This window comes from Drosophila mojavensis, unplaced genomic scaffold, assembly GCF_018153725.1.
Source record: "Drosophila mojavensis isolate 15081-1352.22 unplaced genomic scaffold, ASM1815372v1 contig_16, whole genome shotgun sequence".
NCBI lineage: Eukaryota > Metazoa > Arthropoda > Insecta > Diptera > Drosophilidae > Drosophila > Drosophila mojavensis.
In genome coordinates, this window is record NW_025318693.1 from 11651184 (window position 1) to 11678808 (window position 27625).

Consider the following 27625-nt stretch of genomic DNA (forward strand, 5'->3'; position numbering starts at 1 on the left):
GAAACGGAGCCGAGTTCTGGGGCTGACTGTGACTCCTGGGCAGCGGCAATGGCAGCATATTTAGCCGCTTGTTTTGAAAACTCTATTTAATTTTTCTGCCCCTTTCATCTCGCTCTCTCATTCTCTTTCGGCTTTGTGGCACGCGTTTTGTTGCACTTTAGCTGGATCCTTTCATTTGCCAGCGCGTGCATTTTTCAGCTGGTTTTTTGCTCGGCTGCGTGGCAGCCAGGGGGGGGGGGAGGGGGTGGCGCTGCATGAGCGAGGAATGTCCAAACGATTTTCAGCATTTAATTTAAGTTACAGCGCAAGCTGCTGAGATTTATTACTGACCCTTAGCAGGACTCCAGGCGTTTCAGCCAAGTAGCCATGCGGCCAGAGCTGCCTATACGTTCTGTTATTCCATTGTTTCTCTTTTCCCTTCTCGTCTACTTTGTTTCTTTTTTTGTATATTTTTCGCCAACCCAAACTGAGCTGTGCTGCAGACAATATGAGCTTTATTTCTTCCTTTATTTCTGCACTGGAGCCTTCAGCGCGTTGCAATGAGGGACAATTGTTTTCCTTGGCGCAGCCAGCGCTGAGTGAGATTATTGCAACACAGCGTTGGCCTTTTATTTTAACTAAGAAATCAGTTTACATTAACTTTAATTTGCAAATTAAGTTTTTGGAAAATTCTTGAAATTAACTTGATAGTGTCTTTGCAAATATAATTATATATTTAATTTATATTTATGCTTGTCAGTTGTTTGCTTTAAAATTAAAAAATACAATTTTAAAATTTAAGTAAATACAAATTTCACTAAACGTAAAGAATGCTTTAATTTATTTTATTTTATTTATACATAATTATTTTTGTCAGATTTAGTAATGAAAAGTAATAAAAAAAAAAATAAATAAAAAAATTAAAATGAAAAAAATATATATAAAATTATAATGTCAATAAATGTAAAATATATTTCAATCTTATTTACATTTCAGTTCGTGGTATTATTATTTCTAATCCTTATTATTATTATTATTTTTTATTATTATTTATTATTATTATTTTTTATTGTTATTATTATTATTATTATTTTTATTATTATTTATTTTGATTTGGTATGAATTCCTATTTTTTTTAAATGTTTTTTATTTAATTTTTATTTATATTTAAATTATTATTTATGCATTTCATTTTAATGTTATTTTTTCACTTTTTAAATTTTCAAATATTTCAATTATTATTTATTATGCATTCCATATTCCGTTTGCTCTTTTCTTTTTATTATTAGAATATTCGAGCTTACATTCACAGCCCCATGTTTCATATGCCAAAACCATTCGCAATTTATCTTCAGAATTTTTGTTGCCTTGCCTTAATTCATATCAGCCAAGTCGTTTCTCAACTGTAACACACTTGACCCAAACTGTTCGCACTGGTGCTGCTGCTGCTACAGAAACAAAAATGCGGTCCTTTCCTTTGCAAGCTGCAGGATGTTGGGTGTGGCAAGGCGGGGAGGAGGCGAAGCGAGTCGATCGCCTGACCAACTTACGCCCAAAGTTCGGTTCAATAAATTAAACCTAAACAATTCATTTGGTCGAAATGGAAAGGCGTGTGTGCTGCCTGGCAACATCGTCGCATACTCCGGGGACCAGCCCTAGCCCCACCCCCACTGGATGGTTGGGCGTGAGAGGACACAGGGAGCAATCGAGCGTCTGTGGCAATAGAGCAGCTAGCCAGTTCTTAGTTTGCTTGCAGTTCAAGCGGAAACCACATAAATGCGGAAATGATAAAAACGCCAGCAAACATGTTGTCAAAGCGTTTGCGATAAATTGCATTGGCGTTCAGCAACTCCTCCCAGACTCCAGATTTCAGACTCCAGACTCCACCTGCACGCCCCTGACTGCCTTGCAGCGCTGCCTGCATTGAGACAATAAAATGATAATAAAAATAGCACAAAGTGAAGCACTGAAGAGGACAATGATGAGAAGCTGGGAGCAAAAGCATAAGCCAGCACCAGACTATTCAATATAAACACATACACAAACTATAGCTATATACAAGTATATATATGTATATATTTGTATATATGTATATATTTAGACACATGCAGCGCTTTAGTCTATTGGCCCTCGCCCTGGCTGCGCGTTTAATGAAATTGTTTTACACTCAATTGACTTGGCCAACTATAAAAAGGAATGAAAACAAAATCAAAGCAAAACACAAAACAGCCAACATTCAGCTGGCTAAAAAGGGCAGCTATATGGGAATCAACATAACGACAACGGGCTACTTGTCCTTGTGTTGTCGAGGACCAAACGAACAGCTGATCTTTTTCAAGGTAAAGTGATCGCCCAGCTGATACGCTACGGGGTGTGATGCAGCTTTGATGTATCGATATCTATATATAGACATATGAACATGTGGAAATGGGAGGGTTTCCAAACACGTAAAAACAGTTCGGGGCTTTCTTCCACGGATGTAGAAATTTGATGAAAATATTGGAACAATTTCCAACTGCACTGAGCTTTAATTTGAGAAGGTGTTTAAACTTCACAGGGTGAACGTAATTTATGCTCGTAGGATACCAATTAAAGTACCTCTCATTACTTTTAATGACTTGTTATTTTGTAACATTCAGATGACTTAACAATTTATACAATATTACAATTACAATAGCAATGATTAAACTCTTTTTTAAATTATTTAGAAAATAAGCAATAATAGAAATTTAAAATGTAATTCCATTTTTTTTTTTTTTTTTGCGTTTGTGTCTTAAAAAAAAGTTTTACCACATATATAGCAAAATATAGTTTGTATAATTTGTAATTACATTTATTTTTTGATTATTCCTATTAAATATTCTTTAAATATGTACATATATATTAAATTTAAAAATATATCAGCTGTATGTAATAGGATTCTTACATAATATAGAATTGTTTACACTGTCATTGAAAATGCCTTCACAGGCGACGTGTCAAATGACAGCTTAGCTCAAAGTACTCTGTGATTTTTGCTCACTCAACACGCACAGGGCACTGAGAATTCTCCGAGCTGTGCCAATCAGGTTCGCTGTTTAGCTCTCAGCTTTCTATTCCCAGATGCGTGTCCCGAACTGTCGCCTTAAAATTAGCCATCCTCAAGAACCCAACATTGGGCTAAGCTTTGACTTTTACGATAACGATGTGGAGGGTGGCACGAAGCAGGGGGCGGGAGCAGTACTGGGACTGCAGGACTATAAGCTGTTTCTATTACATTTGCTTATCTGCATGCGGCTCACATGGGTGTGTGTGTGTGTGTGTGCGGCTGTCCCTCTGTGTGCTTATGTATTTGTATCGCAGGGGCTGTAATGCAGTAATAATCATTTGTTCGTTAGCGAAATAACTGAGTTGACCTTGCCATAGCATTTACCGAGATTGCTGAGATTATTTTGAATTGGTTTCGAGCACAACAAAAGGCATACATACTCGACTCGCCTCGACTCGCCTCGCCTCGACTCGACTCGACTCGGAGTTGACCTTGGCTCGCAATGAAGCTATCAAGCGAAAATTGCTTGTCATACGCATTTTTCTATTCGGAAAAGGATCCGGGGGTGCTGGGTGTGTTTAGCTATGAAAATTATAAACTTAGTGTTGGGGCAAATTGAATTTGACTGGCATTTTCAGCTGCTGTAAAAGTAGACAAATGCTTATGGCTTGGTCGTGTTTGGCATGTTTTGACAAAGGTCAAAATAAATAAATCAAATATTTAGGCGACATTCGTTTTATTCAAATTGAAAAGGCATTGAATCACCGAGGCTTACATTGCGCTACTCTGATGCTGAAATCCCAGAAAAGAATGGAAAGCCCGACGGAGAGACAGACTGACAGCCAGGCCGATAAATATCTATGGCGTCGATTGCATTACGCATACGACATGTTGCCAATAAAAATGTTTAGGGAAGTGACAAAGAGGTTGAGGCCACAATCGAACAACTGGGACTCAGAGGCAGCCTCAAAGGCAAAACATGAGTCGGGTCAACGAAATTGAATGATTGCAAAGCCAGATAGCACACAACGGTCTCTTCATGGCCAGTAGAAGGGGTTGCACTAGTGTCAGAACGAGCCGACTGTCAAATTAATATCATTATTAAGTTGACAAACAAATGTTTGGGTTTTTTAGATATATGCAAAGAAAGTTTTTTATTGGCCCATTATCTTTCTTATTATTATGAGTAGCTTTCTGCATTATTGTTGAGAAGAATATGGGATATAGATTATATCTCATTGCTTCAAATATTCCATTTGAGACAGATTCCGGATATTTATTTCGTATGAAGGCGAAGCAGACTAAATAAATCTGACTACAACATAAAGGATCCATTTTTATTTTAGACAAAGAAAAAAAAAAATAATAATAATAAAATAATATTGAACACAAAAATAAACCTGAGCAAGGGTATTGTTTACCATGAATAAAATCTGAAAATATTTGGGAATTTTATATGCCAATTTATTAGAACAAAAATACAATATTAATATAATATAATGTTATAAAAAAATTTATTATAATAATAATAATAATAATAATAATAATAATAATAATAATAATAATAATAATAATAATAATAATAATAATAATAATAATAATAATAATAATAATAATAATAATAATAATAAAATAATTTCATAAAATAATTGTCAAGAATTTATAGTGTACTTGGAGTAAACAATAAAATTCAACTTATAATAAAATGCAAAATGAATGAAACCTAAATAATAATAAATAGAAGGGACAATAAAAAAAAGCACCGAGAAAAATGCAAAAATTAGGAAAATGCATGAACGCATTCCGAAAGAGCATCGAATTACATTAGAATTTGTTCCGTCTGAAAGCGATATCTGAATATGGAAAAATCACTGAGAGCGACTTATAAATGCACACTTTACATTGAGCTTTAGAAGAGAATAATCCGCTTAAATTCGAGCAGATGTAGGCGCAGTGAGAGTGAACACGGTATAGCAATGCGATATAGAAATCCTTATTGATTTTGTGCGCCTGCTCATCAGATTGTTGCTTGGTTTTAATTGCCGAGACACTTAACAACCGGCCCGGCTCGAATATTAAAGCATTTGCGATCAAATGCCAGACTTTTAATTAAACAGATTAAGTGGCCATAAAAACGGCGTTGCCGTTGCCGTTGCCAGCTGGCCCCAAGTCGATTATGAGCCGATACTAAATTGTACATGAAATGTTCGCGACTGCCGGCCAAGAGCGAAGTGAGAAGGCGTTGAAGTGCTCGTTAAGGACATGCAGGACAAGCACCAGCTGCTGACGAGGATGCCAAATAATCTGCGCCAAAGGACATCAGCACCCAGCATTTGCATCTTTCATTGCGCCAGCCACAATAAAAGTATATGTATTTGCATTTATGTATGTATGTGGAAATCGAGAGGAGAAGTGCATCAATTTATATGCTGAATGCACGCCTGCAGTTGGCATCAATCAGCTAGGCGGCTAGGTTGAAAGGACACGCAGGATGCGATGTCAGTCGATGTTGAGATGCTGGTGCAGTGCCTGGGAAACGCCTTAAATCACGTTATGAATGAGAAAATCTTAAGCCGCGTACGTGTGCATGGGACACAGTCATACACACACTAATACATGCAGGACCTGCAGAGAACGTTGCCCAGCCAGAAGAAAATTGGATACGAAATGCGATGCTGTTTTCGTTTTCATCTTCAGCGTTTTTTTTCTTTCCGTGTCCCCGTTGTTGCTTGGATTTTGGCTTGGGTTTCTGCCATTTAACCGGATTATTTATTTTATTTTGTTATGCGCGGCAAACAGCTTGTGTAAAGGATTTAACCAACTGCTCTGAGCGGGGCTGTGTGGGTGTGTGTGTGTGTGTCAGGAGCTGCTGCCAAGAATTTACGTATATATGCTGATATAAAAATGGCGCGGGGGGAGGGCCGCATAAAATGAAATACAGAAATTCAAAACCGGCAACAACAAAAGACGACGCCAATATTAAATTCAAGCCGCACTTGCACTTGTTAAGGCGGCAGGCAAAGTGTTTGCCCAGATTATAACAGTGTCCCCACACACACACACACACACACACACACCAACGCACAGTGAGGCGAGATAACCGCAGCACTTGCTATGAATGGAATACTACTAAGGATAGCTCTCCTAGAACAAAGGCATAAAAGCAACAACAACAAAAAAAATGTGAAGGCGCTTAGGATAATAAAATATTATGCAAGTGGGATTTGATATGCAGCAGCAGAAACAGCCGCAGCCGCAGCCGCAGCCGCAGCCGCAGCCGCAGCCGCAGCAGCAGCAGCAGCAGTAAAAGGCACGAAACTGAAGAGCTGGAAAACAAAGGCTCAAGTTTATGACAAGGCTAGGGGAAATTCTGGGGAGAACATCGTGAGAAATAATGAGCCATGCAGTTCAAGAAGAATACGATTAAAAGATGTATATGAGTATAAGAAACATTTAAATGCGATCTACAATTAAAGGACGAATAGGCGCAAACATGAAATGAATTCTATTTAAATACTCAATTTCATATATTGATTAAAACGTAGCAAATAAATGTCGAGTGCCACTTCAATGAAATTCAATTAAATGTGCACGTCTGCATATTGCAGGCAGTGAACCGTGCTGGAGCGCACCTCCAGTAGCCAGTGGAGAGGCCCATTAAAACTGCAGTTAATTAACATTGGGCTGTCGTCATCAATAAGGAGTTGCAGGACAATTGGAGCAGAAAATTAAATGGCATATGTAGCCGGCAGATAAGATGCTCGAGCACTATAATATAATTAATACCAGCTTAAGGTGCGGCAATTGAGCGGAGCATGCGGCAGGGAAGCGAGCTGGAAGACAGCTGGCGCCAATGCGAAGAGCAACACATAGACGATTATTAAATTCAGTACATGAACTCGGGAATAAAATATGTAAATTTGAAAAACAATGTCGAGGGCGAGGTTTGCCGGTCTTTAGGAGGAGATATAACAGCTGCAGCTAACAAGGTATTCCGACTAAAGGAACATAAACCAAAGAGAATCAAATTATATCTGCAGTATATATACCAGTTGATCATACCCGACTCGAGCTGGTCTGACTCTTTTCAGTTGCCTTTACGATTATTATTGCTACTTAACCGTTATGAGCAGCAGACTCAAACAACTCAAAGCAGCTGCTACTGCGTCTGTTGCTGCTGCTCCTGCTGCTCCTGCTACTGCTGTTGCTGTGGCTTTTGGGTCTGCGGCTCTGCCCTGCTGACAGCTGTTGCTGCTGCAACCGCTCTTACCTGTTCGCCGCAGCTTGGGTGGGCGCATAATAAGCACAGTAATGCGGCCAGATGGAAGGGACGTCAAAGTGACGAATGAGTCGGTGTGAAGGACTTGGCCATAAATCCGCTTGACTACGCCACGCACTCAGACGGTCCGAGCTGCAATTCACAAGGTGATTGCAGATGTTAACTTCAGCACGGGCTATTATTATTTATGCTCTACCTATTTACTCCAGACTCGCACAGTCCGGCAATAGCAAAGCTCGGCTTGTGAGCACTTCAGATAATTGCGCAAGCAGCTATAAACAACCTCTTTGGAAGGGCAATTGAAATTGTTTATTAATCTAACTCAGATGCAAACTCGGCTCAATTTCAAATATGCATTGCAATTGAAATGTTGTTTGCAATTATGTCAGAATCACACAAGTTTATTGTTGCTTACATTTGAATTATTTACTAATTGGTTTCTTGAAATATATTCCACTTATATTGATAGTCAAATATGCTAAAAAAAAAAAAAAAAAAAGAAAATAATTAAAAAAAGACACTTGAACTGAAGCCACAAATATGTAATCATAAATTACATAATAATAATCGAAAAAGGAGAAACTTGACCGCTTAAAGCAATGTTTGGGTACAAGAACAACTGCAGCATCATCAGGCACAATTGGGAAATTACTTTGCTTAACACCTGCAGAAGCAGCAAGAGGTTGCAAGGTGTTGCAAGCCGAGTAAAGAGCATATAAAATGCGGTTGCAACAACTGAAAACGACAAGTGTAAGCATATCCGCAAGCAGACATCAGACACCAGACAGCAGCAGACAGCTGAGAAGAGAAGGAACAACAAAAGAAAAACCATGAAAATTAATTATTATATTTTTATATTTTTTTTTTTTTTTTGTATTTTTTTCTTTTTGTTTTTCATTTTTATTATTGTTGGCAGCAAATGTTGCAAGTGAGGCAAATGTGTGAAAGCGGATGAGCACAAAAAAACGTAGTGAAGTGTAAAGGACTGATGTATGCGGAAATTGTGCTAGAGAGCAGACAGCACTAGCTGTCGGTATATACAATCGTATATATGTATAAATATACATATGTAGGTATATATATGTGCGTTTGCTGTTGGCTTCGTCTGCTGACGCTGGCAGCCAAAAGGAGATCAGGGAAGCCAAAGCAGCTGGTGGTAACCGCCTGAGGGCAAACTCATGCATTTTTCAGGGGCAGGAGTAGCAGGAGTAGCAGGAGCTACTATACTAAAAACAGCAACAACAAAGTAGCTGCTGCAACATTGTGTGCAAGTGACAATGACAATGACAACATCTTTGCAGTTAATTGCCAGCAGCGTGGCAACCACCCAACCACCCAAGCACCACACCAGACTGAGCACTCTGCAGAACATTAATTTGCATAATTGAAACCTAATGATGAATTTGCGCTTAAATGCCAGTCAAGACATTTAGGTATATGTATATATAGCCAGAGCTCTATTGTAATAATCTTTGGCTAGTCTAACTTACATAGATTCGCATAGATATGCCAGCACCAGCTGTGCCCTAGTCTAGTCTCAGCTAATGCGTATTCAGGTCTGTGAAGCCATCTCCACAATTTGCCTCATATCAGCAGCGTGCTGTGAGCTGTCAATGGACTGTCGCAATGAAGTTTGACAGGCTGTTAATATGCTCGTAATTGCAATGAGGCCAGTTTAATTAAGTTTAAAACGTGCGTGATAATTGACTTGTTTGCCACGTGCCAGACGTGGGGAGTCTGACGGACGAGGGGACTCTTATAGCCTGATTTCAGTGCTCAGATTCCAGTTCCAGTTCATTGAACGTCCGATAAAAAAACAAGCTTTCACAAATTAACAGCTGCTGTTATCACATTGCCAGCTGAAATATCTTAAAGTCCAGTCAAATCATAATTAAGATTTTATTTGGCAATCAACTTTATATTCGGCATGCATATTCTGTGCAAATTTAATCTGAAGCTGACCGAATTATTATTTACTATTTAATTATTATTTATTAGTATTTTATATTTATGTATCAATTTAAATTATAAGCGCACAAGATATTCCATTTAAAATTAAAATGATTATTAAAAATATTATTTTTATTCCCTGAACATTATTTTATGAAATGTATGTAGAAAGTAGATGGAGGCGTGGCAGACCAATGAATGTATATATGTTCTTGATCAGGACGACGAGCTGTGTCCATTTGGCCCCGTCTGACCCACTATCGATAAAAAGCCTTATCGAAAATCAGTAATAAAATTATATCTTTTACGAGAGTCTCCAAATTTTGTTTTGACTTTTGATATAATTCAAATGTTTAGTTGTGATAGATTTAAATTATATTTTTCATTTCTTAAGCTAAGTAATATAATATACAAAATACCATACATTCGAAATAATTTATTCCCATCACAAGCAATTTTAATAGATTGCTTGACGTCATATTAATTTCCTTTCTTAAATCATGTTTTTTTTTTTTTTTGGGTTACTTAAATTGAAATTTTTTATTCAGTGCTGTAGACCATTAGTCGAAATCGATTTCTGCTTTTATTTTGGAATTTGCGTATTTTGTATTGCTGCAATTGAATTAAATCCCTGAGCTTGCTACAAATATATGCCAGGCCTATTAATCATGATCAATTTTTTGGGTGCCATGAGTTTTAAATTGAACAATGCATAATGCCAAACAGTCAAGAGATAAATATGTGTCGTCTCCTTTTTTTCTCATTTTTTTTCTGCGACCTCAGCTAAGAGCGTTTGGCAATATTTTCGCGGTGTCGAATAAAAATTATTATATTGCACGTTATTTAAACAGAAGCAAGCTGCGAGAATTAAATGAAAATTGCATGCTAGGCGCAGAGAGAAGCGAGGGGCTTAGGGCTAAAAGTAAAGGGCTGTCAAAGGGAAATCTGCACATATTGGTCATTAATAAAAGTATATTTTTTACAAATATAAATGTATATCTATATATATTAAAATATACTTTTTTATCGATATGTGCATCAAGCAATACAGCCGGCAAATATTGATAAACAACAAAAAATACGCTTTACAGTTGGCTGCAAAAAAAGAGCATGCCATACAAATATGAAAATAAATATGGAAAGCAAAAAAGAAAAAAAAAAAAAAGAAAAAAAAAAAAGAAAGCTGCGTGAAAAGGCAACCATAAAAGCTTTACAAACGTTAAAACCTAGAGCTGGCATCGTGCCTGGATCGTGCTGAGTGCTGAAGATGCAAAAATGTGTTAAAGAAAAATTTATTTTCTTTATAAGAAAATCATATAAATAAATATCAATTTACAAAGCGAAATGTAAGTCTAACAAATTTATAATATATTTCAAAAAAAAAAAAAAAAAAAAAAACAAAAAAAAAAAAAAAATATATATATATATATATATAAAATATATATATATTTTTAAATAGAATTTTAAATTTAAATTCATATTTTTTTTTTTAAATATTTATTTCTTTTATATATATATATAAATAAATATTTAAAATAAATATTTAAAAAAAAAATATGAATTTAAATTTAAAATTCTATTTAAAATCTAGAATTGTAAATAGTCACAGTAATGAAATTTCTTTTAAAACTAGCTACAATTTTATTCTTTTAATTTGTACTATATTTTAAAAAATTAATACATGTATTACTTCTCTAAATCGATTTATTTATGTATATAATTATATGTATTTTTTTAAATTTATTTATTTAATTAAAATTTAAAAAATCTATTTACCTAAAAAGTTTGAGTTGTACATTTCGATATCAGCCTTTCGTGCCTGGAGCCGTGTGCCCAACACTACGTTACAGCTCTAGGGTGTGTGTGTGTCGGGCTCGTTCCATCAATTTATACTGTTTCCAGCACACTATAAAGCAACTGCTCTCATTCTAGCCTGGGCTCTATCTCTTTCGCACAGCGAGCGTTAACGTGTGCGCGATTGCGAGTCAATTGTGTCGTTATTTATCAGTCAGCATAAATACCGCTTTAGCTGTGTGTGAGTGAGTCTGAGTGTGTGTGTGTGTGTGAGTGTCTGTCTGTCTGTCTGCCTGACAATGACAGAAACAATAACAACAATAATAGCCATTGCCCATATTTTGTGCTCCTCTCTCTCTCTCTCTCTCTCTCCCTCTCTTTTTTTTCTCTCTCTCTCTCTCTCTCTCTCTGTTATTCACTGTTTCAGTTTTTTGCTGCGTGCTTTTAGGCGCTGCCTTTTGTGCAGGTGTAATAATAATATGACCACAATAAATAAAATATTAACGCGTATATTGCTTGTTAGTCATTGTTGCACTCTAAAGTGCACCGCCCTTTGTCTATTCTCTGTGTTGTTGTTGTGTGGGCGTGGCACAGTAATTGCCGCCATTCACTGTTGTTCATTAAACGCATTGTGCGAAACGATTTTTGAACACTATAGACAGCTTTCAGTGTGGTTTTGCGGTTGCACTTTACGACTCGGGTGTGAACAAGCATATAAAATTTAAGAAATATGTGGAACAGATATAAAAATAAGTGTAACGAAATAAAGTCTCGTAAAAAGTCATCTTTAAGGCAATGCAATCTGTTTCAGTTGGTTGATTATTCCTCACTTTCAAGCCTATTAAGCTTCGTGCACTTAATTCAATAACATTCATACAATATCAACATTCATTAAGTGCCATTCAGTTAATGAAAATTGCATTTTCCTTCAAATAAATACATGAATTAAGTCAGCCAACGAGCGTAGACTCGATAAGAGCATTTTGTGCTTAAGAGTTGAAAGTGAAATATTTCATTAACATTTCGTAAATTAAGATGCTTAAGCTCTCAATCAATATTAATTAATATATTTGAAACTGTCCTGCCTTTTGGCTAACACAATTCCCTAGCTCTGCTTTACCTATTGCCATTCAAACGATGTCAATATGTAAATCCTATTGAATATGCAATGCTGTTCGGCTTGTGTTCTGCTGCTGTGAATGTAATTAAAGCTGCCGGGGCGTATGAGTGATGTGCCGTGAAATTTATATACATAGCTCATACGTCATGTCTGTCGGCATGCAAAGAGCTGCATTTCCCAGTCTCTGTCTCTGCCTCTGCCTCTGCCTCTGCCTCTGCCTCTGCCTCTGCCTCTGCCTCTGCCAGTGGGTGTTCGACTGTGGCAGTTGTGGCAGCCGTGCTGTGCTGTGTGAAATGTTCAGCTATGCCAGCTGCAGCTTAATGATTTTTACGCTGCTCTCGCACTTAAGTTGCAGTTTGCTCTCATCTCTTTTCTTTTTGTCGGTTCCACTGGGCGTTAATGGCAAACAGCGGTGACAACATCTGTTCCACATAAACAGACTTCTACACACACACACACACAGACAGGCACACTCATTTGGCTGGCGGGCAAGAAATTCCGAGTCATTAGTCGTTGTCCCGGTCGTCGTCGACTGGCGCGCAACTAAATTACAGGGCCTGCAAAAAGCATTATTTACCCACATATGAAATTAGAGTGAAAGCCAGGGAGCTCTGCGCTACTTTAGAATTTGTATAAATGCAACTGTTTCGCAAAAGAAAATCAATGCACTTCGTTTTTAGAGCGAGACGGGAGACTTAGTAATAGGAAATAAAAACTTTATTTAGTTTTATATTTGAGTTTACAAGTGAGGCAATGCAGCATTTTAATACGAAACATGTAATAATTTATATTAATTTTCAGGCATCATGATGAGTATGCAGAATGAATACACCCTCGAAGCCATCAACTTTTGGATGACAGTGTCCAGGCGAATTCGGTGCTCGAACAGCAGCTGTGGCAACATATTTCATAAGCCAAACCTGACGAAAAAATATTTTGTGCACTGACTGATGAATGTCTCGCTAGCAGAGCACATATATGTATATACATGTATATTCGTATATATGTGTGAGTGACCTGATGAAAACCTCCTGTCAACAGCTGGAGACGGCTGCCAGTGCCTGTATCCGTATCCCGGGCATCATTCTCGCCTGCCATTGCGCATCAGTGTCCTGTGGTCCACGCCCCTTCGAGTCTTCGCAGGACTTCAGTGTTGTCAAGGAAAAGTTTTTTTTTTCTGCTGCTGCTGCTGATGAAACTGAGCCATGTACGCGAAAATATTAAAATTAAAAAATGCGCGCTTCATATTAATATTTGTCAGCTTACATTATATCTCGTGCCTTCCATCACGAGCACGGACATGGACGCACAAAGAAATATGATTAGGCAGCAAATTTAATGAATACTATTGTCATGGAATTACACCGTTAAGCCTATTAAACATTTAAAGCGCACTCCTTTAAAAGAAAAAAACAAAAAAAACAAAAAAATTAAAAGAATGATTTAAGTAAAAATTTAAGAGAATGTATGTTATTGCATAAATAAATTTATATCTGAAGGCTTTTTTGATGGAATTGCACGAAAATGTATATGAAATAAAAAATAAAAGAATGATGTATGAAGTAAAATCGAAGAGAATGGAAATCGAAATATTATGAATTAGTGAAGATTATAATTGAGGAAAAATTCAAAAAGCAACCGATTGCGATGGCTCATCAACGAGTTCATTCGCGATCGGACAAGAAACTTTTTTATTTTTTCTCGATCGTTTGCTTGAGTTGAATGAAGCAAAGAATCATTTGTGCATGTATTGGTGCAAACTTGAAGTGAGAGTGTATTGAATAATGTGCAGACCATTTGTGTGCTCACTTTCTACGTCTCATTATGCGATTGAATATGATTTTTGATTTATTAGCAGATCTAGGGAGCAGAGTATAATGAATTACATTCGGGTTTCTTTTCCGTTTCATTTGTATTTATTTGAAAGAACCATAACTTCATTTTGCTGCATAATTTCCCTAGGGTCTTTTTATTAATCACAAGTTTAGATTATATAATAATTTAAACTTATATTTGGACTAAGTTAATTACTTGTTAGGGGAGAGAAGGTTTTCGAACTAACATCATCTTGGACCTCTGATGGGTCTGGAATATGACAGCTTTCTTGAGAGCCGCTTGAGGCTCAAGTCGATCTTTGTAACGACTTGAGTGAAATGAAATCTGGTTTTCCACTTTAGCCAGGTTGAGGTCTCTGATAATTCATCTATAAATTGGATCAGACTATGCTTCCACAATTTTATATTCTCAGCTGCCGATTTCAATATAATTTAAAATTAATCTTGGAATATTCGCATATAAAATTCTCTGTTCCACTATAATTTTAATTTATTTCAATTTGTGTAAAACAAGACCCCTAATTAATATTACGTAGTCAGTAGCATTAGTCAAACTCATTCTTGATTTTTCATATCATTTATTCATTTTTTTTTTTCTCTCTCTCTCTCTCTTACTCTTATTAATTAATTGCATCTGTTGTGGTGAATTATTTGCTTGCTGAAGCGTCGCAGAGCTGTGCCCATTGTTCATTGTTTCCAACTCCTAAGTCAACTCGTGCCTACCTTAATTAAATTATGTCCCTTTCTGCCTTTTTCCCAAGCCAACAATGGCTGTCATAATGAAGCAACTTGTACCGCATTTCTGTTCCGGCGGAAGTGCGCGAAGTTTGCCACAGCTTCGACCCTTTTACCTAGGTGAAAGGCCATACGAGGAATTGTGTGTGCGTGTGTGTGCGTGTAAGTGTAAATATTTACATACGACGTGTTATCAAAAAGAAAAAGCATTTCTGTGTACGGGCCAGCAAAAACAGGACTCGACCTGGCCAAACTTTCCATGCAAATCAGTTAGAACAGGCCGTAAAATATTCTTTTCTCTCATTTTTTTTTTTTTTTTTTTTGTTTCCTCAAACTTTTCAATATTTTGTGCTTTGTGCATGTTCTTTTTTCATTCTTGTTGAGTATGCAAATTGTATTTAAGCAATTGCCACACGCTTTGCTCTACTAAAAGCAATTTAGCAATTTTTAAATATTTTATGGCCACAACTTTTGGCAACATACTTCATGCTCTTCATTTATTTATTTTCACAAAGGTAATTATTTTTTGTAACATTATTTAAAGTTTTATTCTATTTCCACTTTGACTCTGCATAATAAAATGCAATTGACTTTGCCAACAGTCAGATAACTGCCTGAAGATACCCTGTAAAGTTGATGCCAAATGCATTAAATTCTCTTTTAATTGTTGCACGTGCTCCTAATCGAATTTCTGTAGAAACTTTTCTGTCTAAAAAAGCATATTTCAATTTAAAATTGTATTCTTATTTAACTTTTGCACATATAGAAAATACTTCAGCAAAAAATAAATATATGACTTCATTTGCCATTCACGTCATCTCAGCTCTCTATGTCTCTTTAAAGTTGACCCATGAATTATTCATGAATTTCGTATACATAGCAAATGGGGCACAGCTCAGCAGAATCTTGCAAAATCTTGCTAAACATTGTTCGGGCTGTGGGCTAAGAGACAAATTCAGCTCAGCCTTCGCTCATGCCATGGATGGAAATAATAAACAGATTAAATAATGAAAAGTTTATGAAAGAGGATTAGCATACAATGCAAAACAAAGTAGAGAAAGCGCAAAGCAACTTACCCAGATAATTGCCAAGTATTTTTGTGTTGGACGAAACACGAAAATGCTTATTCAGAAGACATTCCAAGGCCAGAAATGATATTCGAGATCAATTAGGCCTTATAAATAGCCAGGCGCTTAATGGCAGGCCAGCTCCCACCTTTCAGTTGCCTCCATTTCGCAATTCGCGGCCTCGCAAATTTATGAGTTTTACGGGCCATTATCGCTTTAATAATTTAGTTGGCAAACAGCAAACAAACCGACCCAAATGCCACATGGTAGAGCGGCGCGCCCGCAAATAAATGTGCAAAAGGAGAACTGGAAACTGGAAAATGAAAATGGTAAAGAAAATTGCAGGCAAATTGCGCTGAAAATGCGAGCGAATGGCTGCATTTGAGGGCGCTGAAAATGAGCCGCAATACAATTTAAATCAAAATAAACTGAGATTCATAATTTCCAAAGATCCGCTTAACTTTCATCTACAAACACCACGCATAATCAAGAGCAGCGCAGCGCAGCGAAGCCAGAGGCCGAAAGGATACACGCACAGGACATTGAATAGCCTCGGAATTTGCATGGCTGCTGGGAACAAGAAAATATTTTTGTCCTGGAAATATTACCATGGTTTTCTTACCTTTTTAATTAAAAAAAAAAGCGTCCAGCCCAAGCACCTGAGAGCAAACAGCACAAAAAGGATAACGAACGTCTGGGCATGGACAGTGCAAAAATTGCGATTGCGAAAAGGCTGCGCTAATTAAAAATTCGCGTTGGCCGCCGTTTAAAGACATCAGCCGTTTTTCTAGGCCGTGAAAAATTAATAGCATTTTAAAATAGACTTAAGGCACTTGCACGGCTCTGCTTTACTTTCCATTATTTTTTATTTTCTACCCTGGAGCCATAAAGTGTGGACACAATAGCGAATTATATTGTTGTTGTTTTTCTTACAATATAAAAATAGCTCAAGTTAGGAACAATGGGCAAGTCGCCATCCGTTAATTACTCTATTTGTGAGCTAGTCGGACCTTAAACTAATTGAAGAGTGTAGATTAAATTAGATAAATAAATAAAAAAAAAAATGTAAGAATTTAATTATTAAATAATTAATAATATATGCGAGCCAGAAGAGGAAATTGAATTCGATTCGTTGAGTTGAAATTAGAAGGCGAGCCTCACATTTACAGGGTATCCTTGGGTTAATCTCTCACCTTTAAGCTTGTGCCTTTGTTTGAGCAGTGGCTGCCATTTATATACCTAAGCTCTAGAAATTAATTAAACGCTCGCTTCTAGACAAGGTCATGGGGCAAACTGCGTTCTTTTGGCGCTAGCTTAACAGAAAAATCAGCAGAATGAAATTTCACTTTTTCTTTTTTTTTTTTTTTTTTAGCTAGAGCGAAATACTCTTCAAGGCTTTTGTTGCTCTGGCTTCGGCAAATGCTGCGTGTATAAAATTAAGCAATTAAGCAAATAGTTTTCGATACAGTTTCGCAGTTTGAGCAGCCAATTAAAAGCGGAAGAGAATTTTGTCTTAAATCGTTAATTTATTCAAGGAGCGCATTAGCTGGCAACAAAGAGATGAAGCTGAAGCTAAGGCAATCGCCCGCTCGATGGCCATTCAATCAGCTTAAATCATTTTTATGGCTCAAGTTCGAAATTGATTTCCGAGCAGGCATTGGGTAGCCAAACTGCCTGCCACGCCCACACGCTGTCACTGTTTTTGCAGGGTAGACGGACAAGCTAGAGGCCATAAATAAAGTTGATGTGGATGTGGATGTGGCCGTGCGTGCTGGAATATTTTAAATACAACAATTAAATGCAAATACCGAAAAACACAATAAGCAAAAATAAAACTCTATGAAAGCTCGCCGCTTCACTGCCGCCCATCCAACCAATATCCTGGCAAACGTTGAACGGAGCCTGCCGCAGCAGCTGCTGAGTAAGAACAACAATTCCCCGATTGGGCAGGCCATCAACAACGTTTTTTTTCCCGATGCTAGCGCAAATATTTTTGAGCGGCAAAAAAACAAGCAACAGCCCGTCTGAATATATGGACTACGGCCACGCCCCAAGACCAGCATAGCAATTGGCAATGAGCAAAAAAAAAAGGAGAGAGAGAGATATTTATATATATATAAAAGGTTGTATAAGCTGTGGGGTTGCCCATGATGCGTGTGGTCAGGAGGAGGGGCTGCATGGGCTGAAGTAACAAATTGGCTTACGCAGGGCACGAAATTCACTTTAATATAATTTCAATTATTTAAGTGAAAGCATATTTTTAATGCGCTTTATTGCCAATTTTCGTTTAACAAAGAAAACTTGAACGTTAAATGCCATTTTACCAGTTGCCGCTCACACGCACAAGCACACACCGCTTATATATAGGTTTATATGTATGTTATATAAATATATATGTCTTAACTTTTTTGCTTGAGCTGGAGATGGTCAAGATGTAGCTGTGTGGCTGACGTGGGCTATATTGGATTACAAATTAATATATTATATAATATAATTTTTTATATTTAAATAAGAATAATATATTAATCAGTTATAAAAATTTCAAATCGTGACAAAAATTATAAATAACATAAATAACAATTAAAATATGTATTACAAACCAAGTAAATGTATCAAATAAATAAAATATTTAAAATTTTAGTTTATGCATACAAAAATACAAAATATTTATATTGTTTTTAAATATTTTTACATAGGTAAAAAATAATAACGAATTTGTAAATTACTTATTTCTTACTGAAAGAAAAGTTTTTTTTTTTTTTTTTTATTATTATATTAAAAAATATTGGCCAACAATTGTCAACAGAAATTAATGAGTAGACATTTCCATATTTGGTATATTTTATAAAAATGTTTAAAATAGATTATAAATAGGTATACAAATATTTTAAAATAAAGATCGAGCATATTTTAAAAATATAATATTGTAAGTATTTTACTAAAATATTTGACTACAAAATATAAAACTATTTATTTAAAATATAAAAATATTTATTTAAAATATACAAACATTTATTTAAAATATAAAAATATTTATTTAAAATATTTTATAAGAAAAAAAAAATTAAACATATTTTAGGCACATTAATATTTGAAATATGTATTTTACATTTACAATTCCATCCCATGAGTATTCTCGCCTCTTCATGCCATGTATAAAATCACATTTTTTGCCCATCGCTGTGAGTGTCACTGTCTGTGTGAATCACAGCATTGCGTCCATCGCTATCCAACAAGGATTTTCGTGTGCTTTCAATTTTTGTTTTATTTTATTTTATTTATTTTTTTTTTCTACTTTTCTCATTTTTGCTTTTTTGGCTACTTTGGCAAATTGCGGTCAACACAAACAAAAATATGCTCTTTGTACACATACCCAGACCAGCCTGGCCACCTCTGGGGCAGGCTTTGTGAATTTTGCTTGCAAAATAAACGCTTAACAAGTATTCGTTTGCGTTAAACTATGCTTTATTATTGTATGCTTGCGCTGCAAGTAGATATTTTTCGTTTTGTTTAAATTATTTTCGCCCGCTTGCGAAAATGCAATTAAGTTACCCTCAGTGCCCCCTCGCACACCCACGCGCAGACTTCTTAATTGCATAGTTTTAGCTAAATTTTACGAAATGCATTCGGGAAAGTAATTTGGCCATGCATTTTGGCCTGCTTCATTGGAGTGCCGTGCGCATTGTTTGGATTTGGAAGGATTCGATAGAAGCAGCCACTTTGGGCTTTTCCAACGATTTTCTCATTTTCATTTTTTGTATATATTTTTCTCTCTTTTTGAATTGTGAACGTGACCAGGGAGCTGTTATGGAGTGCAGCCAAGCAATTCGATTATTGTTGAAGTAACAGGAATTGAAATGGGCAAAGCTATCGAGCGCGCCTTGACAGCATTTCCCAGCAGCCGAAGAAAATGCGAGCGATAGCAGGAAAAGTCCGAAATTAAACTTGCCCTCAGCTGTTCAGACTGGCTAAGTGTGAATGAAAGCGTAAATATTTAATTCTGTTAAATAAATGATACGTTTTACTTAAAGCCAATAAAAATATATATATAATATATGTTTATATAAAATATATATATGTATCAGCTATCCACTTTTCATTTTCGCAATTTATTTTTTCTCTTTAAATAAAATGTATATTGAGTGTAAAGTCGCTGCCTCTTATATGTCAACTCTGCCAGGCTGTCATATCCTTAAGAGACACATTTCTGCCGGCAGAAGGCCGAAGTAGATGCTCCCAGGCAGGCAGTATACGACTGGTTAATGCCCTGTAATAAATCGAAGTTGACCTGATATTGATATAAAATTTGATTCACTTTTTTGCAACTTGTATTTAACATAAATTTATATAAAATATAAATTAAATATATTAAAGGAGATTCTCTTCTAGCAGATAATACATTCAACCCCACAGTTTTTGACACAGACAAAAATATGTCTGTAACTCAATCATCTCAGCTTCCATCTTGATCTGCTCATTGCGGGGTATTGAAAGCCTCAAGTACTGCCACGGATATTACGCTTGCTGTGCGGAAGGGGAAGTGTTGTCAGCGCATATTTAATTCATTTCCCATCAATTTCATTTCCCTTACATCCTTTCAAGTGTCGACTTGTGTAAATGTTAAATTAAATCAACAGAACTCAAACAGAAGTCAACGCAAGTTTTCGCATGGCCTTAAGCGCATGCCGTAGGCATACATGCACACATGGCATACATGCACACATGGCATACATGCACACATGGCATATATGCATGTCACAAATTAATTTTCTCTTGGCTAATTGAACCGGGTTTTAATAATTTAACATAAAATATATGTATGTACATGGAAAGTTGTAGCTTTTCGTTTAAAAAAAAAAAAAGTTGGAGAAGATAATGGGAATCGTACTATTGACATTCACTACTCGATGTCATCCTCCTTGACCAGCTTGGCGTTGGGATTGTGCTTCAGCAGCTGTTTGTTGTGCTGGTGCACATTGTAGTGGAAGAAGTACTGCTTGCTGTACTCAAAGGTGGAGATCATGATGGCGCAGGCGGGCGCCACCTTGCACAGCCTGGGCACGTAACCGGCAAACAGGCCGCGCAGCCCAAAGAGGCGATAGATGCCGGCCAGGCGGCTGTAGGTGGACTGCTTGCTGAGCTCCTTGGAGGGCGAGTCCGTGAAGATGACGCGCTCGCCGAACTCGATCTGCTCATGGGTCTTGATCACGTCAAAGGGACAGGTGACCAGGGCGGCCACCGAGCCGGCCAGCACGCCGGCCACAAAGCTGAAGCCAAACGAGGGCTCCTCGTCGCACTCGCTGAAGCAGATCTTGAGGTACTCGTAGGCCGGCCAGTAGATGCCCGAGAACGGCACATCCCGCAGGATGGTGGGTGGCAGGCCGCGCCACAGGCCGGCCACGCCCTGGATGGCAATGATGTTGCGCACGAACTGCAGCACCTGGGCGTAGCTGAGCCGCTGCGACTGCATCTTCGTGCGCACCAGCTCGATGGGACTCACAAAGGTGACCGCGCAGATGCGAGCCGTCACACCCGACAGCATGGGCACCACCAGCGGCAGCTTCTGCTCCGGGGTCGTGCCTTTCAGCTGAGGCGGCGCAAAGTGCCGCTGGTAGATGTCGATGTACTTGGCCTTGAACTGCTCATACGCCACGAAGTAGACCACGGTGGAGGGCAGCGCCGAGACCAGCGTGGGCCCCAGCCCAGACCAGAGGGCGGCCAGGCCTTCCCGGCGGCTGATCTTGAACAGCGCATCCAGAGTGCCCCGGAAATGCGGCTTCAGCGTGCTGCCACACGGAGCGGTGGACGTCGTGCCGCAGCTGAAGAGATGATCCATCAGCCCGTTGCAGTAGAGGAAGCACTTGCTCGGCCGCGACTGCTGCGATTGCTGCGACTGCATGCGGGTCTTGATCACGTCCAGGGGCGTCATGAAGCAGGCGGTGATCATTGCACCTGTGCAGGCCGATGCCACCTGCTGCAGCGGCCGTATTTGGAAGCGCGGGTCCTTCAGCAACTTCTTCGACCGAGCCTTCTCCCGCTCACCGCCGCCAATGTCGCCAACCGCCTTCGGCTTGCTGCTGCTGCTGGCGCTGGGCTCACTCTGGGCGCTTGTGTCGGGCTGGAGCAGTTTGTTAATAACATCGGCGTCCTCTTTCTTCGGCATTGCGACGGCGTCGCCCTCGACGTCGACGTCGGCGTCGGCGTTGCCTTTCTGCTGCTGTTTTGGCTGTTGCTATTGTTATTTGACAGTGGAGCCGGATGTCGATTTGTGTTACAACTTTTTCTGTACAAATTCGAAACGAAGCAAAGCTAACAGCGTGATAGCGTTGCCAGAGCGAAAGTTACCCCACGCTAGGTGGCAGCGCCATGCAGCGTATATCGCAACGAGGCGGCAGCACAGCATCTACGTCTACGGCGACTATTGCCAGCAAATGCATAACATACTGAAGCTATCCATCAATTAAATTTCAATCAATATCTGAACTGGACTAGGCTGTATAATTTAACATATATTGAGTGCACCGTTATCCTGTCTATTCCAGAGTATCGTCGACTACATCAGACCCAAACAAAAATTTTATACAAAATATATGGCTCGTAGATAAAATGTTAAAATGTCAGACGTCAGCTGAGTTGTTTCGTTATTTGAAATTGTTCACTTGTTGCATTCCGCCTTAATCGCCTCAATTGCCCCTCGTCTTCATCAGCTGAAACAATGTGACAAAATCCATTTTTGCCAATTACCCAGCTGCAGTTCGCTATTCCAATTTGGCTGAGCTTAAGCTACGCACAGAGGCTGCCAAAAAGCATAAAGCGGCAGCCGCAGCGACGTCTCTATGAGCGAGCTCCAGCGCTCGACACGTTCGATGGCAACCTGAACCCACCTCAAAGTTATCTGACAAAGAATTTGCAGCAACGGCAAGAACAACAACTACAATAACAACAACAACAACAACAACTGTGCATGTATGTATATAGAGCAAAGGCTGAATATTTGTGCTTCTGTTGGCTTGTGTGCTTCGAGCGATGGGTAGGGGTGTGGCGAGAGGGGGGAACTGCGAACAAAAGCCATGTCAACTTTGACGGCAAAATAATTGACATCAAAATGATGTGTACGGTTTTCTGCGCCACTGGCGCTGGAATGGAGCACTGGAGCTTTGAGCACTGCGGATCGTTAGTTTATTAACACGAGTGCAAAACTGCAAATAGGATGGCTAGATTGCAGTTAAAGAGGAAACCAGCGCAGGTGTTCTCTATCGATGTAGCACAGGTGCAAAGCAGTTGAAGTGGCGAATAGAGCAAAACTAGTACAAGATTTAATATGGACATCTGATGTAGCGCGCAGAGTCTGGAATGTCATATATAAGCCAATACTTATTCTAGGCAATTAAGCTTAAAACAAATTGTATTTTAATATATTCAATGAGTCCAGGGATTAAACAAGTTTTTCAGATTCGAACGCTTCAAATTAATTGAGCTTAAGAAAGTGTAAATGGTAAGTTATAGATTGAAATATTTTGTTAAAGAGGTATACATATATAACATTTTTGTGCTTAACAGACAAAATATATACTTATATAAATAAATATTTAAAGATATGAATAAATATTTTTTTTTTTTTTTAACGACTGACAGCATTAGAGTTTAAATGAAAAATGGATCAAAAATCATATTTGGTTGGTATCCATTTTTATTTTGTGTATATAAATATATTAATTTTACACATACATATATATATTCCATTATTATATACATATGTATATATTATGCTTCCGTTGACTTGGCTTGACTCTGACAAGGCAGATTAACCGACTCTATATACATATACATATATTCATGATCAGTAGGAGAGTTCATCTAGCCATGACACTTTACTAATCTGGCAGTCCATATGAACTTTGCGATAAAGTAAGCTAATAAAAATTAAATAATTAATGTTAAATTTAAGCTGTTAACAATAAGTTAACATTTCTGATTTCCTTATTATATCATATGGATTATTGATATATCTAATTATTATTACTTATTATTTTATTGTGTGAAATACATATTTATAATTTACGCCTATTTTGGGCAAAACAAAAGCTGGAGACTTCAAATTTATTGCGAGAGTTTCTGTAACTAATACAACGCTATACTTCCCACTCCACAAGCATTCGCAAACACGTATTGCAAACACTAGAAACTTGCCCTATGGCAAAAACTCTTATTTGGATGTCATTATACGAAAGATAAAGATGTCATTAAGAAAATCCATCTGGAGGAAAAGTTATTCAAGAATTTAGTTGGCATAATAAATCCCAAAAACTGCCCAGTAAGCACAGCGCGTGCTTACGCATGTGTGTGTGTGTAAATGTTACTTCTTATGCATGTATAGGAATAAAATTCAATGTATGGATTAACAGTGTTCCGAGTATCTTCTAATTAACTACGGCGGCCAATAAATCTGTTAAATATTTTTCAAAAAATATGTAATGAATGTACTATACTTTTATAAACAAGATCCACAGCTCTTCTGGAACAAAGCACACATTCAATTTTATTTTCTTCAACATATCATTCATATGTAAAAAAATTCAAAATGGGTTATATGAAAATATGTATATGAATTTATAGCAAGTTCTTTCCTGTGATGATAATCCTGCAACTATGTTTGTTATTTATTAGTCGTATCTGCTTTTGATTTTCCATTAGCTTGCCCTGCTATTTGCTCGCACAACAATGTGCTTCAACAATTTGGCAACGTGTTCGTCAACTATTTATAATCCCTATACCCATCCAGATAGAGTGCACTCGTTGGGGCTCTTCAGGCTAGCGTAAGCCCTCGCATGTTGCGACCAACAGAGCACAATAAGCAAAAAAAAAAAAAAAAAAAAGACAAGGAAAAAAAAAAGTGGAACGCAAACAAATACAAGGACAGCATGTAAAGCATGTCGCAAATCCCATGCATATGTGTGTGCGTGTAGGTAAAGCATGATGGCTGACAAAATGCGGTGCTGATATGATTACGTTGCAAGAAAAAGAAGAAGAAGCGAAAGTTTTTGGGGAAAAGCCACACACTCACACACTTTAAATGGGCCGAGGCTTTGAGCTATGCGAGTAGCTATAGAAGGATGCCCAAACATGCATATGACACACACACTCACACACACTCGCACTTAGCAAAATATACGCACACCCACGCACACACACACACACACACACACACACGGACAGATTGTCTTCCATTTATGTGAAGCGCGGGGATATTTGGGAATTCGACACGTAGTTGCTGTGCGGCACGTAGTCAATGGAAGTGTAGGTGGGGGAGGTGTCACTGCGGGGCTGGGGAGCTGGTAATTGTGGTGTAAAACTGTGGAATAACAACACTTAGTTGCTTGCTAATACGAGCACGTGTTTGCTCTGTTACACAACACTGGTGCGCCTGAAAGCCCCCGTATGAACGAGCCACTACTGCTCCTTCAAGTTCCATCCGCAGTCGAGTCGAGGCCGCTGAACAGCTGCCGATTGCATTGCATTGATGGCCAACTATGTTGAACATGGCAAACTAATCAGCTTATGTCAATGTGCCGCTGTGTCGCAGTTTAATGTATGCGTATTTTTATTTAATTTCTGTCCAAAATAAATTGAATGTAGCGGCATCGAAAATGTGCTTGGCAAACGTTGAAACATTGACGCATACCTCGCATCGCTGCCTGCCGCCAAACGCCATACGCCATCCGCCATCCGCCTGCCGCAAGCCAATTGAAAGCCTGTGAACCGCCAAGCCAAAGAAAACACACACACGCACACGCCCACATGCACAGCGAAAAGTCAGTGGAACCCGTTGTGAGCCAGGCCAAGGAGAAAATGCGCCACCGCGCGCCATTCACCGCACAATTCCATTACGTAAAGCAAACATCAGCTGGCGTTTGGCGTATGGAATCGTCGAGGATTCGCATTGAGATTGTGCTCCTGCTCCTGCTCCTGCTCCTGCCCTTGTTATTGCTACTGCTGCTGCTGCTGCTGCTGCTGTTTTCGTGGCTAGGCGGGGTATCCTGCGGTGCATGGATGGAAAACAGCCAACAGCTAGAGCAGCTTCTGATGCCAGTAAAAGCTACATATTGAATATTGATGCGCATCGATTTCGACTTGAAACGGCGAAAAGTTCAAACCAGCACACATGCATGAGCACACACACACGCACAGACATACGCACATAGTCATTGTTTATAATAAAAACATTTGCAATTTCTTATTGCTACACCAAACCATGGACGTTAACACTACACAACAAAAATAAATATCAATGTGTCCATCGCATGTCACTTTGGTCAATAACTGTAAAATAGAGAATTTTAGTTGACAGTAAATTGCCTGCAGCACTGAAATTTTGATGATTATTTAATTAATTTCATATATGTATGTGTATATTAAATAACCAAAATTTTGAATATTTACATATCATTATATTAGGTAATTACCTAAGTATATATACATAAGTGCCTGCTTGTTAAGCACTTAATTAACTACATAATCAATTGTAGTTATTATATAAATAATTAAATTTAAGTCAAGCATAAGCACATTTATTTCTAATCTGTAAATTTGGACACTAAAATTATATGTATACATACGTAATTATTATTTTAATAATTATTTTAAATTGATTTATACATGTATATTTTGCATACATTTTACCATATAATTTAATATATATTTCTGCTATTGTATTTAAAACTGAATGAAAGCAAGCGGAAGTCAATCCTATTATAGTGTCATTTTATATATTTGCTAAAGCAATCTCAATAATATAAATATTATCACAGGGAATGATGGTGTTCCAGCAATAGATCCAGTAGGATTATGTCTGCAGTTCTTGTGGGGAGCTCATAATCAATACTAACTGCTATACATTTTGAAAATGAGTGAAATACAAATAAATAAATAATATATCCCCTTAGATTCAGGACTATGATTAAATACAAATAAAAAATTTACTATTTTAAAAATAAAAATAAAAAAATATATCTATATATATATTTCTTATATATAGTAGAAATCAATGTTAAGAAATTTTATGTATTATAAAAAGAAATATAAAATATTATAAAATGAAGTATTGTAATAAGTCTTAATTTTCAGTTTTTGTTTTTATTATTTTATTTATAGAAAATAAATAAATTAAGAAGAAATATATTTGATATAAATAAATGTAAAGAAATTTGAAATCCAATATCATATGTACTGTATAAAGTTATATAAAAGAAATAAAAAATCTTACAATATGGGCAATCTATTTCTTATTTTTTAAAGTTTAAGTTTACGTATCTTATAGGTATTTAATATGTACATTATTATTATTATTATTATTATTATTTTTGTTTTTTGTTTTTGTTTTACAATTGTGCAAACCGAATAGGTTACTGCTATTGCAATTTTTTGTTATATCTATCTATAATTGAATTACTCTATATTTAATTTATTTTATATTACATATTTTAAAATTGAAAGTTCTTTACGTTTGTCGTTCTCTTATTTGCAAACGCGAATTGGTTGCATGGTGTAACGGCACTCAACTGGGTTAAAAGTCTCCATCCAACAGCTCAACATCCTCTGTGGTGATAGTCGAGCAATTTGTGTACGCTCATCGGGCATTTAAAACAATTGCTGCCAAGCAATTATATGGAAAAGAACGAAAGGGGAACCGAACGTGGAGCAGCCAAGGCGCGGCGCACCAAATTAGCGACTGACAATGCGAAAGGGTCGCAGCGCCGACATTGGCAAGGACAGTGTTGCATGGTGAGAGGAGGGGAGGAGGACTGCAACGACCCAAATTGCAAATTGCAACAAACTTGG

General features: G+C 37.6%; 1 protein-coding gene across 1 annotated transcript; it reads right to left on the reverse strand.

The window, feature by feature from the left end:
* Nucleotides 1-20553: 20553 nt before the first annotated feature.
* LOC6572622 (solute carrier family 25 member 40) lies at nucleotides 20554-22408 on the reverse strand. Its single transcript, XM_001998692.4, has one exon. The coding sequence runs from the start codon at nucleotides 21948-21950 to the stop codon at nucleotides 20688-20690; it is 1263 nt and encodes a 420-aa protein (XP_001998728.1). The 5' UTR covers nucleotides 21951-22408; the 3' UTR covers nucleotides 20554-20687.
* Between the last annotated feature and the right edge of the window lie 5217 nt (nucleotides 22409-27625).